The following is a 16,251-nucleotide window of genomic DNA, read 5'->3' as shown; positions in this document are numbered from 1 at the left end:
CAAATGTGCTATACTACATCTACTTAGTTACATACACAATATTGTGGGCTCCCACACCTAGATGTGTGCAATGTGTGTAAATGGGTGTTGTGGCACCATTTTTGTTAGCTTTATGGGACTTTTTTTTTTGTCTTTTCACAACTAAAAATGTATCGTGGAATATACTTGCCCATGTCTTTATGGTAACTTTTCTAACCAGTCAGATCTCTTTTTCGGGTAATTTTGCCAACAACATTTGTACTATATACTAAGCAAATGTAGGTAGGCTATATTGTTCCACCAACACTTTTTTTTACTATAATAATAAGTGCACGTTTTATTTTTATTTTTTATTTTTTCTGCGTTTGTTAGTTTTGCGTCAAATTTTTGTGAATTACATATTCGTCTCGACGAAACGGATTGAAAAAGTAAAATAAAAAAATACTTTTACCCAAAAAATAATCACTTTTAAGCAAAAAAAAATTCAGTGTGATAAATCCTAGATCCATCCCTAGCGTGCGGTATGGTTGTTGATATGGGTATTTCAGAGGCAGGTGTTTGAATTTGATTGCAGTGTGGTGATCGATCAATTGATTAAAGCGCGAGAATTATCAATGCATGCCAATGGGAGATATCTGCAATGGTGGAAAAGCTCTTGGCAGAACAGAATGGCGGCCTTAGCTGCTGCTGCTTCTTCTTCTTCATCTTTTTTCTCCTAGTTCATGGTTAGTCTCTCAGTTCATGGTTAACGTGTTAGTAAAATGTCTGGCTCAATCCCCCGAGCTCATTCAGTTTGGATTTTGACAGAAGCTTTAAAGTTTAATGAATAAAGAGAGATAAATAGAAAAAAATTATTGGAGACGTTTGTTTATATAGTTCTTTTAAAAACTTACAATAACAAATACTAAGTGGAGATCTTCATTTTTTATCCCACACAATAGTAACCAAGTTTACCCATTATTTTACATCGAAAAGATCATGAAAATAACTTATTAAGTTCACCCATTATTTTACATAGAAATAATAAATTAAAGAAGAGCCAGCCAGCCAGCTAGGCCTTCCAATAATTCAATAGTATTAAAGGGCCCCTAATCCATAAGCTTCATGACTTTCTTCCAAGCAGGCCTGCTAGAAATTACCATCCACCATGAATTCACATTCTTCCTGTTCCTCACCATATGCCCCAGCCCGGCCTCGTCCATTAGGTACCTGAGGGCCGGGAGGTGGCTGAGGTCCGCCAGCGTGAAGGAATCTCCGGCGAGGTAGTTGCTCTTCGACAGCCTCTGCTCGTAGATATCGAGCACTTTCTCCAGCTTGTTCTCGCAGTTGTGGACCAGCGCCATGTCGCTTCGCTCGCCCATTCGAGGGAGGATCACCAGCTGGAGGACCAAGTTGTAGACCAAGTCGTTGAAGTTGTGGGCTTCCACCTCGAGCCACTGGTCGACAAGGGCTCTCTCCTCCAGAGTGGTTCCGAGTAGGTTTGGCCCGTAGTCCGCTTTCTTTGCTGCGTAGTACCTTATGATTGCCCTCGACTCTGGAGTAGAGGGTAAAAATAGTGATCAAATTGTGCATTATCACATACAAGTAATGATGTCGAAGGTAGGGTTTTTTTTTTGTACGGATGGTCCCAAAATATTTTTGAAATGTCAATTTTATCCCCAATATACAAATTGCGTCTATTGCATTCTGAATGTTAACAAATGCACATTTAAATGGTCACTGGAACTAACTCTGTCCGCATTTACCGGTTGGGAGGTGACAGGAAAGATGAGGTATGGCGGTCGAGGTGGATGTGCGGCAGTTGTTAAGGTTGTGCATGGGTAGGAACAAGATTATTTTCCCACAAAGTGTTCTTGCCGCAACCCATTCTGTTCAGTACTCTGGGTGATTTTTTTTGTCATCAAAAAGTGAGACGCGATTTGTATGTTGGGGGATCAAATTGACATCTTACTAATACTTTGGGGACCATCAGTAGAAATTAGCCGAAGTTTACTGACGAAATTTCATAAATACTGCTGCACTTGAATGTGAATATAGACGGAGTTAGTCTCGGGAACCCTTTAAATGCACTTTGTAAACGTTGAGGATGCAATATACACAATTTATATATTGGGAACCAAATTGATATTTCGAAAATATTTTGGAAACTATCCGCGCAAATAAGCCGTAAATGGTAGCAAATTGTACTCCCTCCGTCCCAATACTTTAGTCCCTTTTAGGAATCCGTGTCACTTTTTAATTGATTATATCTTACAACTTATAATTTTTTAAGTGATTTTGAAAATATCATTTAAAAGAGCTCATCGAGATTTATCAAATAAAATCTATATTACATATAAATAGTATTACCAATTAAAAGTTATATTTAATTTTTTATCTAATTGAAATAGGACGAGAAACAAAAGAATGATAACGGATGGAGGACCATTCTACTGTACATAGTTACAGTGATTCCAAACATTTTATATTGTATTGTAATGCTCCCTCCGTCCCAAATTGGATGACAATTTTTGAAATCTGTGTCAATTTCAATTCCTTATATCTTTCAATATGAATCTCAAAAAATATGCAATATGGATCTTGTTTGATAGTTCTCGATTAGTTCTATTATACAAAGTTTTCAAATTCGTGAAAAACATTATAGATTGAAAGATATAAGCAATAAAAAATGGCACAAATTTCAAAAATTGTCATCTAATTTGGGACGGAGAAAGTACTAAACAGTATTGGAACAGGGTACAAGTACAACCTGTGATATAAGGAGTACTACTAAACAGTATCGGTCATGATGGCGTAATTAATGAGTGTTCTTCCCAAGAGCATACTCGTACACTTTGTATTGGACCCACGATAGATAAGAATGTTGAAACACCACGTGACAATGACTCGACACCACCAAATAATCTTTCAACATGGACAATCTTTTTAAGGGCTAAAATTGAAGTACTAACTGGAACGAAACATTCGGGATGGAGATAGTGCTTTCGGGAAGGAGGGCGTGTTGCGCACTAGCGTACAACATGATACTAGCGATCTCAACCGTCTAAAAATGCTATAAAGGATTAAAATTTTATAAAAAAATTCCGGGAAAGAGTTTGACGGAGAGAGTACTTTCAAGATGGGGGGCGTGTTGCGCACCTAGTGCACAACACGATGCTGTGCAATCTCAGTTGTCCAAAAGTGTTATGAATAGTACAGATTTTTAAAAACTTTTATGAGGAAAAGTTTTAAACTCTTTCCCGAAAAAATTTTATTTTAATCTGAACAAATAATTACTGAGACGAATGGTCCAGATGATGCACAGTATAGTCTCCACTTCCGTATTTTCAAGGCAATTTTACATGGGTGGAAAAACAAAGATATCAAAATCTCTCTCTCTCTCTCTCTCTCTCTCTCTCAACAAATATATACTCCATTATAGATCAATTAAAGCAACTTTCCCTATCGTTCATTCATTCGTGTCGTATCGCATCTGTCGGTAGAGTTCGGGTGTGCTGTGCTTGGTTGGTGGACCCTATAAATGATTCCCTAAATGGAGTATATATACTGTACGTGTACAACCTCTAATAACACTCAAAACTTGCTACTAAAATTTTCCTTCGGTTAATCTTTTTTAATTTTAAGTTAATTTATTCAAAAAAAAAAATCTTCCTTCGTCCGTTCCAAATTGTTTGTTCTTTTTTTACCATTTGGAACCTTTCAACAAATTATCTACTCCCTCCGTCCCTTTTTTTGTATCCAGTATTTCATTTTGGGCTGTTCCTTAATAAGTGTCCATTTTGTAAAGTTAGGGGGGTAAAAGTTGGTACATTGTCTATTTTGCCCCTAAAAGTATATTTCATTTTGAAAAGTTAATGAGTAAAAGTGTAATGATGATGGGTAAGTAGGGAAAATAGAGAAAAAAGTTGATGTAAAAAGTGTAATGATGATGTCTTTTTAATAAGTTGGAGTTACGAAGCAGGACACTTAAAAAGGGACGGATGGAGTATATCTTTTAATTTGTAATACTCCCTCTATCCAAATTCTTTAGTCCCTGTTCGTGTCACTTTTCAATTGATTATATCTTGCAATCTATAATCTTTTAAGTGATTTTGAAAAACATTGTTTAAAAAATCTCATTTGAGATCTATAAAACAAAATATTGCATATAAACAGTATTACAGTACTAATTACAAGTTATGATTAGTTTTTTATCCGGTTAGAATAGGACGAAGGACAAAAGAATAGGGACAGAGAGTACTTTTATATTCAATATGAATCTTGTTTGATAGATTTCAATTAATTTTATAATATGATGTTTTTAAAATTATATAAAACATTATAAATTTTGAGATATAGATAATTTTTAGAGTGACACGACTGCCAAAAAAAAACTAGCAATTTGGAACAGAGATAATAGTACAGTACTAGGCAGGCTTGAGTCTACTAGCCAACAAGTGGGTTAAAAGTTTAAACTTAATTATTTTCTTCATTTTGTGTGTTTTGTTTGTTTTTTTCTAAATTTTTGTTAGATTTTCGAGTGATAGTTTTTGGATTATTCATCCATCTTGACAAGAGAAATCTAATAAGTATAAAATTATGACAGAAAACAAAAAAAAAAGTTCACTAAAGACGAAAAAAGCATCAAATATTTGTCTTATTTGTCTAAAATATTGTCTTATTTTTATTTTTTCAATATCTATCCACATATTTACACTTTTCTGAAACCCCAAAAATTATGACGAAAAACTAAATAAAAAGTCATGAAAAAATAAAAAATAGCGAAATAAGTTTCAAACAACCTTAACTAGAAGGATTAATTGTTGGGTGCACCTGCACCGCACCGGTCGTAATGTCGGGTCAGGGGGTTGATGCATGACCCATTAAAAGGGAGAATTTATCACGTGTGACCAAAGAGAGAAAATAATACAAATTCAGGCAGCAACAAGGAATTGAAGGAAATGAGAGATAGAGAAGGAAGGGAAGGTGGTCTTACCAAAAAGCCTGAAATCGCCATCTTCTATGGCAGGAACTTGTCCAAAGGGCTGCACAAGAGGAAATAGTTTGCAAAAAAATTAAACTCAACGGGAAGCAAGAATTTATTCTGCTGGCTCTGCTAGGGCAAAACAGTTAATACTCCATGTCAAGAACTCGATCGCCTTTCTCATGAACTCTGCTTGATTTGTAAGGAGATTGCGAGAATGAGAGCTTTTCTAGCTACCGTGCATGCACCACTTGTCATTTTTGGAAACAATATATAGTAGTACTAATTGGTTAATTATTTCCTAATCAAGAAAACCATATCGATAGTCCCAACGAGGTTGCTCTTTGCTTCTTCGATCTCCTTTTTATCTTTGTAATTTCTTTAAAGAATAATAACATTATTTTTTTGCCTGGAATTAAATAATCATTCTAATTGGAGGTATCACGTAATGAGAGAGAGAGAGAGAGAGAGAGAGAGAGAGAGAGAGAGAGAGAGAGAGAGAGAGAGAGAGATTTGTTGTCATGTTAAGCGGTGGAGGATTATGGAATGTTTTCTTGTAGATTTGGTTGCTGCGTTGAAAATGGGATTTGATTACCGAAGTAACTCTCACCTGACGAAGAAGGAACTCGGGTTTTTTATGCTCTCCAGATTCAAGGTCCACGGGAACAACCTCAAAATCCACCCCCATTTCCAAAAGACAAACAATCACCCTCTGTGGGCATGCTGCCCTAATTGGACCATACACTTTAACAACCATCTTCAATTCTCTCCCCCCTTCAAAAAAAAAAAAACCTCACTTTCTGTATTAAGCTAGCTAGAAAATATTAATTAAAAGAGTCTGATGAAATGCATGGGCATGTGTGAATGATTTCCAATAGGAATGTATGCATGTATATATATACACAACTAAGCAGAGGTTGGTTTTTGGAGAGTGAGAGAGAGTCGGAATACTCTCTCTCTCTCTCTCTCTCTCTCTCTCTCTCTCTCTCTCTCTCTCTCTCTCTCTCTCTCTCTCTCTCCCTCTGTAGTCCGGACAAATTAATTCAGTGGGGGTTGCCATGTGAGAAGTCCCCTCGAAGAAAGGTTTTTCTGTTTTTCGTTTCTCCTCTGCTTTGAATCGTTGGTTAATTTGGTTTTTTGTTTGGGTTTTTTTTGTTTGGGGGGTACTACATGGTAGCTTTTGGGGGTTGCCACGTGATTAGTTTGTTTATGGTTAATCGAAACCAAAAGCTGGTGGTGGGTGAAAATGAGAGAATTAAGTCGCCGCCCGCCACCATAATTTTATGGGATGAAGAGTATATCTCACGATATATTTTTTTTCAAGAAAAAGTATAAACTTTCTTTATAAATATAATAGTAGTATTATGTATTCTTTTCTTCTATATATGCACAATACATTATGTAAATGGTTCTGTAATTTCTAATTTTTATTTTTATTTGTAACTACAACACCCATGTATTCAGGCTCCGTTATACTAAGATTCTTATTTTTTAAATACTTATTTTTCATTTTACGAGACAGATCATTCTCTTTCAATACATCACTTTTAATTCTAAAATAAATACTCTGTACTACTTATTTTAGTTATTAGTGGAACGGGGTTGGTTTACATTTGGTTATTGTTTTATGAAATACTACTAGTTAGAAGAAATTGTTTTCAGATCAAAGTATAAGATTATTTGAATCGGAGAACAACCTAATTATAGTTATAGTACTGTTAGAACTAATATTAATTGCTTATTTATATTCTAGTAACTATTTGGATAGGGAGCTAATAATGCCAAAATCCCTTTTGTTTCTACCAAAACTCAAGGTGTGCTTTTCATTGCTTAACTTAATTGCCCTCCACTATACCACCTGATTTATGAAAATGCCCCTTGAAATCCCATATCATAAGGTGTGTTGGATGATAATTAAGTTATGCAATGAAAAACACACCTTGAGTTTTGGTAGAAACAAAAAGAGTTTTGACAGAAACAAAAAGGGTTTTGGCATTATCAATTCCCTTTGAATATACATTAATTTTCTTTGTAAAAAAGATAGAGTTATACTGTTACTAAAAACTTAGGGTGAAGAGGCGTTTGAAGGAAAAAGGCGAAATGTGAATCGTCTCTTCTACAGCTAGCAAAAAGTAGGTTGATGGCACTTTCACATCTTGTTCCTACCAAAACTCAAGGTGTGTCTTTCATTGCATGACTTAATTGTCCTCCATTACACCATCTCCTTTACGAAAATGCCCCTTGAAACCCCATATCATAAGGCGTGTTGGATGACAATTAAGTCATGCAATGAAAAACAAACCTTGAGTTTTGATAGAAATAAAAAAAAAATTAACAGAAACAAAAAGGATTTTAGCATTATCAATTTCCCTTGGATATACGTAAATTTTCTTTGTAAAAATGATACTCCCTCCGTCCCAATTTAGTTGTCACTTTTTGGAGTTCGTGCCACTTTTCAATTGATTATATCTTGTAATTTATAATGTTTTAGATGATTTCGAAAACATTGTATTATAGAACAAATCGAGATCTATCAAACAAGATCCATATTGGATATAAAATTCATTACCAATTTAAAGATATAACTAATTTTTTAATCCAGTTAGAATAGAACTGAGACAAGTAAATTTGGACGGAGGGAGTAGTTATTTTACTGTTACAGAAAACTTAGGGCGAAGAGGCGTTTGAGGTAAAAAGGCGAAATGTGAATCGCCTCTTCTATAGCTAGCGAAAAGTAGGTTGATGGCACTTTCACATCCGTGGTTGTGGAAAGCATTAAATATGTACTTTTCAAAGCTTCCAAGTAATTATAAGTGAACACGTGACACCCACATCATCACCATTTCGTTCGTTATCTAGTGTAGGTACATCCTCCAACCATGTGTCCCCATCCCTTACCTCACACCGTCAACCATCAAACCCTATCAGGGAACTATTAGGCTTGGCTTTCCACCTGTCATTTGTCAAAGTATACGTTCTTGATGGCATTAGTTGTAACATCCCGCACGAGGCTATAAAGTTGGAGAAATTGTAACACCCCGTCTCACATCGAAAGTTTACATGGATGATCTTGGGCATATAACAAATCTTGTGGGCTACTACTAGTACTTTGTGCTTAAGCTTTTGGGCCATGTGGTGTGACTTGTGGATCAAAATCAAGGTACTGGGTCAGTGGTCTGCTCGGGGCGTTACAAGTAGTATCAGAGCCATCCATGTACACGACCGTGTGGGCCCTTGGAGTTTGGTTTGATTTATAATGGTGATTATGGTGCTCAACCCCTCGCGAGGGCACGAGGCTATAAAGTTGGGGAGATTGTAACACCCCGTCCCACATCGGAAGTTTACATGGATGATCTTGGGCATATAACAAATCTTGTGGGCTACTACTAGTACCTTGTGCTTAAGCTTTTGGGCCATGTGGTGTGGCTTGTGGATCAAAATCGGGGTACTGGGCCAGTGGTCTGCTTGGACCGTTACAGGTGGTATCAGAGCCATCCATGTACACGACCGTGTGGGCCCTTGGAGTTTGGTTTGATTTGGTTGTTGGTTTGGTTTATAATGGTGATTATAGTGCTCAACCCCTCGCGAGGGCGCGAGGCTATAAAGTTGGGGAGATTGTAACACCCCGTCCCACATCGGAAGTCTACATGGATGATTTTGGGCATATAACAAACTTTGTGGGCTACTACTAGTACCTTGTACTTAAGCTTTTGGGCCATGTGGTGTGGCCTGTGGATCAAAATCAGGGTACTGGGCCAGTGGTTTGCTTGGGACGTTACAGGTGGTATCAAAGCAATCCATGTACACGACCGTGTGGGCCCTTGGAGTTTGGTTTGATTTGGTTGTTGGTTTGATTTATAATGGTGATTATAGTGCTCAACCCCTCGCAAGGGCGCGAGGCTATAAAGTTGGAGAGATTGTAACACCCCGTCCCACATCGGAAGTCTACATGGATGATCTTGGGTATATAACAAACCTTGTGGGCTACTACTAGTACCTTGTGCTTAAGCTTTTGGGCCATGTGGTGTGGCCTGTGGATCAAAATCAAGGTACTGGGCTAGTGGTCTGCTTGGGGCGTTACATTAGTTGCTAGAGACCCAGGATATAAAGTGCAATGCGTATCTTCAATTCTTTTCCATTTTATTATTCATATTCAAAATTTGAGTGAAAAACTTAAAAATTTATCTTCAATGTCATACCCATTTGCCAACTCTTTTTCGAGTACTATCCATTTTATCACCCAAATTTTGGGAAACTTAAACCTATATCCATTTCTTTAAAACCCTCTTTTCACTCTCATTAATTACAAGCGTGCCACTCAATTACATATGTGTCATTCATTTGGGTAAAAATATGGATTTAGTATTGGAGATGCCTTACCCAAATCAAACTTCTCACCAAAATCTTTACCCAAATTTGGGTGAAAAAAGAGTAAGAATTGGAGATGCTCTTAGTGGCGTATTGGGAACTAACAAAAATAAATGTATATTAAATGCACCAAAGGGGTTTCGTCAAGTGAGCATGAGAAAGCAAATAAGTGGACCCCTAGAGGGTTTGTACGGTCGTTGACTTTAGGACCTTGAAATTAATCGAGATACATGCAAGCTGGTCTGGACATCCGCTCATTTAAAAAAAATTACGAACAAATGCGAATATATTTTAGGTGCACCAATACTTGTATCAGTTCGTATGGTATAGTATAGTTCGTATGGTAGAGTATGTTACTCTTGAGGTGTGCAATAATGTGTAAGTTTGATCCAAAATCATGCAAGTATTATTGGGCCGCTTTCAATACAAACTCAAACTAGAAGGTAGAGAAAGTTAATGGGAAAATGATGGTTCAGGACGTGTTTTGATAATTAATATCCATCAAGAATATGCTGAGAATATTTGTTAATTCTGAAAATGTCCTTAACGAATATTAATTATCAAAACCATGTCTTTGCCGTAATTTTCCCAAAGTTAATTGTAGAAACCTAGGATTTTATTGGGCCGGTCAATAGCCCAGTCCAGCTCCTCTCCTCTCCTCTTTTCGAGGCAATCTGTCAACAAAATGGGTCAAAAAGTCCAGGACCCCCCAAAAAAAGACTTCAGCCGAGTTTCCCTTCGCGCTAGATGGAGCAGAGAGGCTTAGAGCCCGTTCCAGAAAATAAATAAGAACTTATTTTTTGTCCAATAATAAAAGTTGTTCCAAAAAAATAAGAAGGTAGTACTTATTTTTTGAGAATTTACATAGGTACCAATGGGCGCCGAGGAGGGAAATCGTACTGACGGCCGCGCCGAGCCTTCTCCGGCCACCGGACGGCCGATCCGAGCCGTCCAAAAATTCAAAAAAAAAAAAACCGAGGGAGCCTACGTGAGAATCAACGACATCCGAGGTGTGTAGGGTGCTTGATCCGAGCATCCCTTTTCTGTGTAGTATGCTTGATCATATATACATGAAAAAGGGATGCTCGGATCAAGTACCCTACACACCTCGGATGCCGTTGATTCCCGTGCTCACCCCTTGTTTTTTTTTTTTAGAATTTTTGGACCGCTCGGATCGGCCGTCCGGTGGCCGGAGACGGCCCGGCGCGGCCGCTGGTACGATTTCCCTCTTCCGACGCCCATTATCATAGCAATAGTCTTGTTTTTTGTATAAGGCAACTTCAAGCTCAAAAATTATGTGTTTATGCAAATAATTTTCCTACTACTATAGATCTTATTTGATAGATCTCATTGAGATCTTTAATACGGTGCAAAAAAATTGAATTTTTTTTTTCATTTACATTATTTTTGAATTTGAAAATGTGAAAGAAACTTTTTATTTGGGTTTTGTGGAATAACCCTTCTTATTTTTGAATGAGAAGTGGCAAAATAAGTACTTATTTTTTAAGAAGGTTTTCGGAACGGAGCTTTATTTCCCTTCTATTTTTTTTTTTCAATCGATAAGATCCTTTTACATCATTTATGAAAATACAAAGTACAAATTCAAGACACTGTATCAATTGTGAGAATCTAAGAGACAACCAAGCCCAACAACTTCCCATACAACAAATAAGCGCATTATAGGGTAGAAACAAAAAAAAGAAAGAAAAGCTCTCTAAGAAAAGAACACTCACACATGCAAGTGGGAAGATTCGAACTCCTAACTTTATAGTGAGGTGTAAGAGTCTTGACCATTTGAACTAGCCTCAGTTGGTCTTAGGAATAGTTTTCCAAAAAAATCCAACTTTGCTTTTTTGTTTTGTCCTCATTCAAATTTTTTTGGCATTTGTTAATTTTGCGTCAACTTTTTGTAGATTATTGATTTATCTCAACAAGAAAAATTTGAAAAGTTAAAATTATGACTTTTACCCTCTCTTTTTTTTGGGAATTATGAAAATATCATAAAAGAACTTAAAAAGTCCATCTTTTCGAATTTTTCCAGTTTTTGTTATGAGGCGAATCATTAATTCACAAAAAAATTGACACAAAACTAACCAACACCAACAAAAAATTGAATAAAGAGAAAAAAAAAAACAAAAAATGTTCAAAAAAAACCAAGTGGCTTTTTGGGAAAACTGTCAAAACTGGTTTTGAAACTAAGGCCCCGTTCCAGAACACCTTCTTAAAAAATACTCCGTAAGTATTTATTTCATACTGTATTTTCAAACTCAAAAATAATGTAAATGAAAAATAATTTTTTAATTTTTTTTGCACCATATTAAAGATCTCAATGAGATCTATCAAATAAGATCCATATTAATAGAAAAATTATTTATGTAAACATATAATTTTTAAACTTAAAATTATCTTTTTAAAAAAAAATAAGTATTTATTTATCATTCCGAAGGCTAGTCTTTCGTCTAGCCACTGCAGTGCAAATTCATGAGAGCAAAAAAAAAACAGAGAGAGAGAGAGAGAGAGAGAGAGAGAGATGGAAGAAGAAGAACGAGAAAACCTGGAAAGCTTCCTGAAATGGGCATCTGAGCTTGGAATTTCTGATTCTAACCAGCCACCCGAATCCTCATCCTGTCTCGGTCAATCTCTCTGCGTCTCATTTTTCCCTGATGCCGGCGGGTAATGATTTCCCAAATCTATTAAACGCATATTTATGTGGAAATATATGTATGTACGTTTGTAATTAGATATGGAAATCAAGATATATTCTTGATTAAATCAACTTATATACCCGGAAAGAAAAATGGAAATTTTTTATGTATGATGCAGGAGAGGCTTAGTAGCTGCCCGTGATCTTAGAAAGGGGGAGTTAATTCTTAGGGTTCCAAAATCTGCCCTAATGATGAGGGAGAGTCTGATGAGAGACGAGAAACTTTCCGTTGCTGTTAATAAATACCCTTCTCTCTCCTCCACTCAGGTTTGTATTGGCTAATCTTTACTTAATTGGTGAGGAAATTTGAGTAGCCTGTCGTGAGTTGCATATATGTAGTGTTTATTGTTTAAGTACTAGGATGTACAGGCCCCTGCTTGTAGACATTGAGATTGGTCCCAAGATTAGTCGAGGTGTGTGTAAGCTGAACGTGATATATCAAAAAGTACTAGGATTTACAATTTGAAGAATTGAATTATTATTATTAGCATAGTTAAAGAAGTATATAGAAGCTGACAACTCCTTTGGTTGGTGAGGAAAGTAAATAAAGGAGAGGTCTTTCGCTTTGAAGAGATGAGTCGTTTTGGATCGCTAGAAGAGACGAGAAATTGTTAGAAAAAATGAAAAATAAACAAGAAAGATGAATCTTTATTGGGTCGTTTTGTTTCTCATAAAATCTCATCACTTTTGGTGGGAATTGGTGAGAAACGACGACCCTTTCTTTTCTCTTCCTTTCTCACAGTCGGAAGTGCCTATAAAAGAAGAAAAGAATTCGCTACTTTGAAGGTGGTTAGATATGTAAGGAATTGTATTTTGACCTTATCTCAATTCAAACCTATTGTTATTGCGAGACCCATGGAAAGAGGGGTTACTGTATACAGACCAGAAAATATCAAGAAGGGATGCATTGCTGCCACATTGCATTTTGGGACTTCTTGTGAAGTTTAGGCAAAAGGGCACCATAAATCTGAGTCTAGGCAGATAATTATAGGAGTAAAGGGAAACCAAAATACTCAGCAAGACCAAGATCTATCTGCTAGAAGAATGAAACTTCCCATTTATGGGATTGTATCAGGCCATTTCAATTTTTTCTCGGCAATTCAATGGAATTTTAATTGATTTACAATTGGTCATGTGGTTGAGTCAGTCTGATCTTTGAACACTTTCTAAACAGTTTCTGAAATGCAGATATTTACTGTTTGTTTGTTGTATGAAATGAACAAGAGAAAGAGTTCTTGGTGGTACCCTTACCTGATGGAGTTGCCCCGCAGTTATGACACCCTAGCATGTTGGGGTCATTTTGAGACAGAAGCTTTACAAGTTTGTTTTCCAACTTTCGATTTTTTTGTACTTTTGTCACAAATTCAGATTTTGTTTTAGTAAAAATGAAGGAACAAAAAAGATCCTGAAGTATTTGATATGATTTTAGGTCGATGTTGCCATTTGGGCTGCAGAAAAGGCTACATCGAAGGCTGAATTCAGCTGGATAGAAGCTATTTCCCTCATGAAAGAACTTAACTTGAAGAGTCGTACCCTTACTTTTAGGGCTTGGGTTTGGGCTTCTGCAACTGTAAGTGGATTTGATGTTCAACTTCACAGCATAAAAATGTACCCCATAAGTGTGTTGATCCTAATTCCTGAATCGATCAGTCACGTCAGAAAAACTTATCTAGCCATTGACTGAGCTGATGCTCAAATTATCCATTAGGCCAAAGCCAAAACTCTTATTGATCAATTTGGTTATGTTACTAGCTTGAAGTCTTGCCATATTGTGAATCTTAGTCCTCTGCATTCGCTTCCCAGTTGTAATAATGTGATACTTTGGGCATATGAATGAAGATATCCTCCCGTACATTGCACATACCATGGGATGATGCCGGCTGTTTATGCCCCGTGGGGGACTTGTTCAATTACGCAGCACCTGGGGAGGATGCCTTGGATTCTGAAGATTCCTTTGTCACTGATGGCCGAAGTAGTTGGAGAAATGCCTCTTCTTCTTTATGGAATGGAGAAACCACAAAACAATATGATGTTGAGCAGCTTGATGTAAATTTGCTAAGGTTAACGGATGGGGGCTACGAGAAAGATGTCTCAGCATATTGCTTCTACGCTAGAAAAAACTACCAAAAAGGAGGGCAGGTATCTGTAATCGTTCTTGTTTTCATTTAGCTCATTGCATTTTTACGTCACTTAGGTGCTAGGGGAAGCTTTCTTGGTCCTTTAATAATCCACTTCATTAGCGCTGATTTGTGGTCTTGTAGTATTGCTTTTGCTATAGGATACAGATGTGTTTGTATATGCAAACCAAACGGAGCCAAACCAAAGCCATGTGTCCAAGTTAATTGGGTCTGCTATATGTATTCATTTTCCGTTCCGCTTCGTTAAGATTAGATGCCCTTTTAAAATACAATTTTCGGACATAATGTCCATAGCGCTCTTACCGATTGCCCCTTCGTTCAGCTTATTGTCAATTGGTGATACTTCCGTAAAAGGAGGTGGATGGATCATGGATCCACCCACACAGTGCAGATGCATAACGAACAACCGTATTTACCACTTTCAAGCATAGAGGCTTCTCCTCATTCTCTGATGAAAATATACAATAACCTCAATTCACAGGAAATTGGAAATCTAACTCTTCACTACGTGAAGTCAAAACAAAGTAGAACATAAACCAGATGAAGCAAATACTACAAACAAAATGTTTTAGGGAAAAAGTGGACCACATGCCAGTTGTTGGTTGCCATTTGCTCGATGATATGCTGGAATGTTGTTTTCCATATAGCCTTGAAGTGTTGTGTTGCTTTTGTAGAATGTGACGTTTGCACAACAGTTTGCGTTTTCTTTCGTGACACTGTTCTGGACATGACTGCTATACTTACTGTGGCTTGTTGATTACAGGTGCTTCTAAGCTATGGGACGTACACAAATTTGGAGCTTCTTGAACACTATGGGTTTCTCCTAGATGAAAACCCAAATGACAAGGCTTTTATTCCCTTAGAACCGGAAGTTTATTCCTCTTGTTCATGGCCCAGGGACTCACTATACATCCACCAGAATGGTAAACCATCCTTTGCCCTACTCTCAGCTCTACGGTTATGGCTAACCCCTCAGAACCAGAGGCGCTCTGTTGGACATCTCATTTATTCCGGATCCCAACTATCAGCTGAGAACGAGAAAATTGTCATGGGATGGATGGTAAAAAGTTGCAAAGCTGTTCTGATGAATTTTGCAACATCAGTTGAGGACGACAAATTACTTATCCGCAAAATTGACAGAATGGAAGATTTTGGAAGGTCGGGGAAGCTTGAGAATGTCCTGTCGACATTTGAAGGTGAGGCCCGTGCTTTCCTAGAAAATAGGTGTTTGATTAATGAAGAAAGTGGTGTGAAGCTGCGTGAATTTAGGGTGATAAGGAGATATATGGAGAGATGGAAATTGGCAGTTCAGTGGAGACTCAGGTACAAGAGGATTCTAGCTGACTGCATTACTCATTGTACTGATGTAATCAACAGAATCGTTTCTGACGATCGTTCAGCCATGAGAACTAAGCACCCATAATTGGATGTGAAACATTTCAATTTCTTCATTACAGTAGATCCCTTTTTTTTTTTTTATGTAGATGCTTAGGAGTAGCAATGTTCCATCTATCCACTTCTCTTGAACAGAAAAGGAAAAGCACCTATTTCTTTGTTTCGTTCCAATTGTATCGGATGTCCCTGAAGGGACAAAAGAAGTACTACCTATTTCTCATCCTCCATAGAAGCTTGGATATTGTCTTTGGAAATTTAGACTAGTTTCTAAAAGTAATGATTTTACCACCACCACGAACCTGGGAAAATATGTCTATATGCGTCTGTTTCTCCTAAAAAGAAAAATCATGAAAAAGACATCTAACCATTACCATCAGGTTTCCCTCTTCTAGGAGGGAAAATGGGTAAAAGGGAACTCCCAAGGCTATCCTTTCTCTATGTTCTAAATCCTGTTCAAACCCCGGCAATCCTCTGTTTTTTCCTCTCTTAGATTTATAAAGAATTTGACTTAGAATCCGAATAAAAAAAGGAGCTGTGCACAGCAGGCTTAAATTCTGAAGTGATTTTGGGTGTTTTGTTAACGCCTCAAACGATATCGAACGAAGCTCATTTTTTACAGAGACCTTAAACGATATGTTTTGAACAAAATGAGCGGCTCCGATCATCTTTGTGCGACCCGAGGCGGGAGAAAAAGGCTGCTGTGC

The 16,251-nt window shown here is 37.2% G+C and overlaps 2 protein-coding genes across 4 annotated transcripts; one reads left to right on the top strand and one right to left on the bottom strand.

Annotated features, from left to right (window-relative positions):
* Nucleotides 1-816: 816 nt before the first annotated feature.
* Nucleotides 817-5,961, bottom strand: LOC131298329 (glutathione S-transferase F12-like). Its single transcript, XM_058323721.1, has 3 exons — nt 5,553-5,961; nt 4,955-5,003; nt 817-1,513 (listed from the first exon to the last, which is right to left on the bottom strand). The coding sequence occupies exons 1-3, from the start codon at nt 5,697-5,699 to the stop codon at nt 1,068-1,070; spliced, it is 642 nt and encodes a 213-aa protein (XP_058179704.1). The 5' UTR covers nt 5,700-5,961; the 3' UTR covers nt 817-1,067.
* Nucleotides 5,962-11,762: 5,801 nt separating this feature from the next.
* Nucleotides 11,763-15,718, top strand: LOC131298328 (protein SET DOMAIN GROUP 40). Of its 3 annotated transcripts, none has more exons than XM_058323719.1 (6): nt 11,763-11,983; nt 12,134-12,281; nt 13,239-13,334; nt 13,444-13,584; nt 13,854-14,153; nt 14,916-15,718. In XM_058323719.1, exons 1-6 carry the CDS (start codon nt 11,841-11,843, stop codon nt 15,573-15,575), a joined length of 1,488 nt encoding a protein of 495 aa, XP_058179702.1. In that variant the 5' UTR covers nt 11,763-11,840; the 3' UTR covers nt 15,576-15,718. The 3 variants fall into 3 exon arrangements, with proteins under 3 accessions (XP_058179702.1, XP_058179701.1, XP_058179703.1); XM_058323718.1 differs by having other exon boundaries at nt 11,764-11,983; nt 13,203-13,334; XM_058323720.1 differs by lacking the exon at nt 11,763-11,983 and having other exon boundaries at nt 12,155-12,281; nt 13,189-13,334.
* Nucleotides 15,719-16,251: the final 533 nt, after the last annotated feature.

Source organism: Rhododendron vialii, chromosome 8a (genome assembly GCF_030253575.1).
Source record: "Rhododendron vialii isolate Sample 1 chromosome 8a, ASM3025357v1".
Lineage (NCBI taxonomy): Eukaryota > Viridiplantae > Streptophyta > Magnoliopsida > Ericales > Ericaceae > Rhododendron > Rhododendron vialii.
The sequence above is the reverse complement of the archived record's forward strand: the minus strand, read 5'-3'. Positions and strand labels throughout refer to the sequence as shown.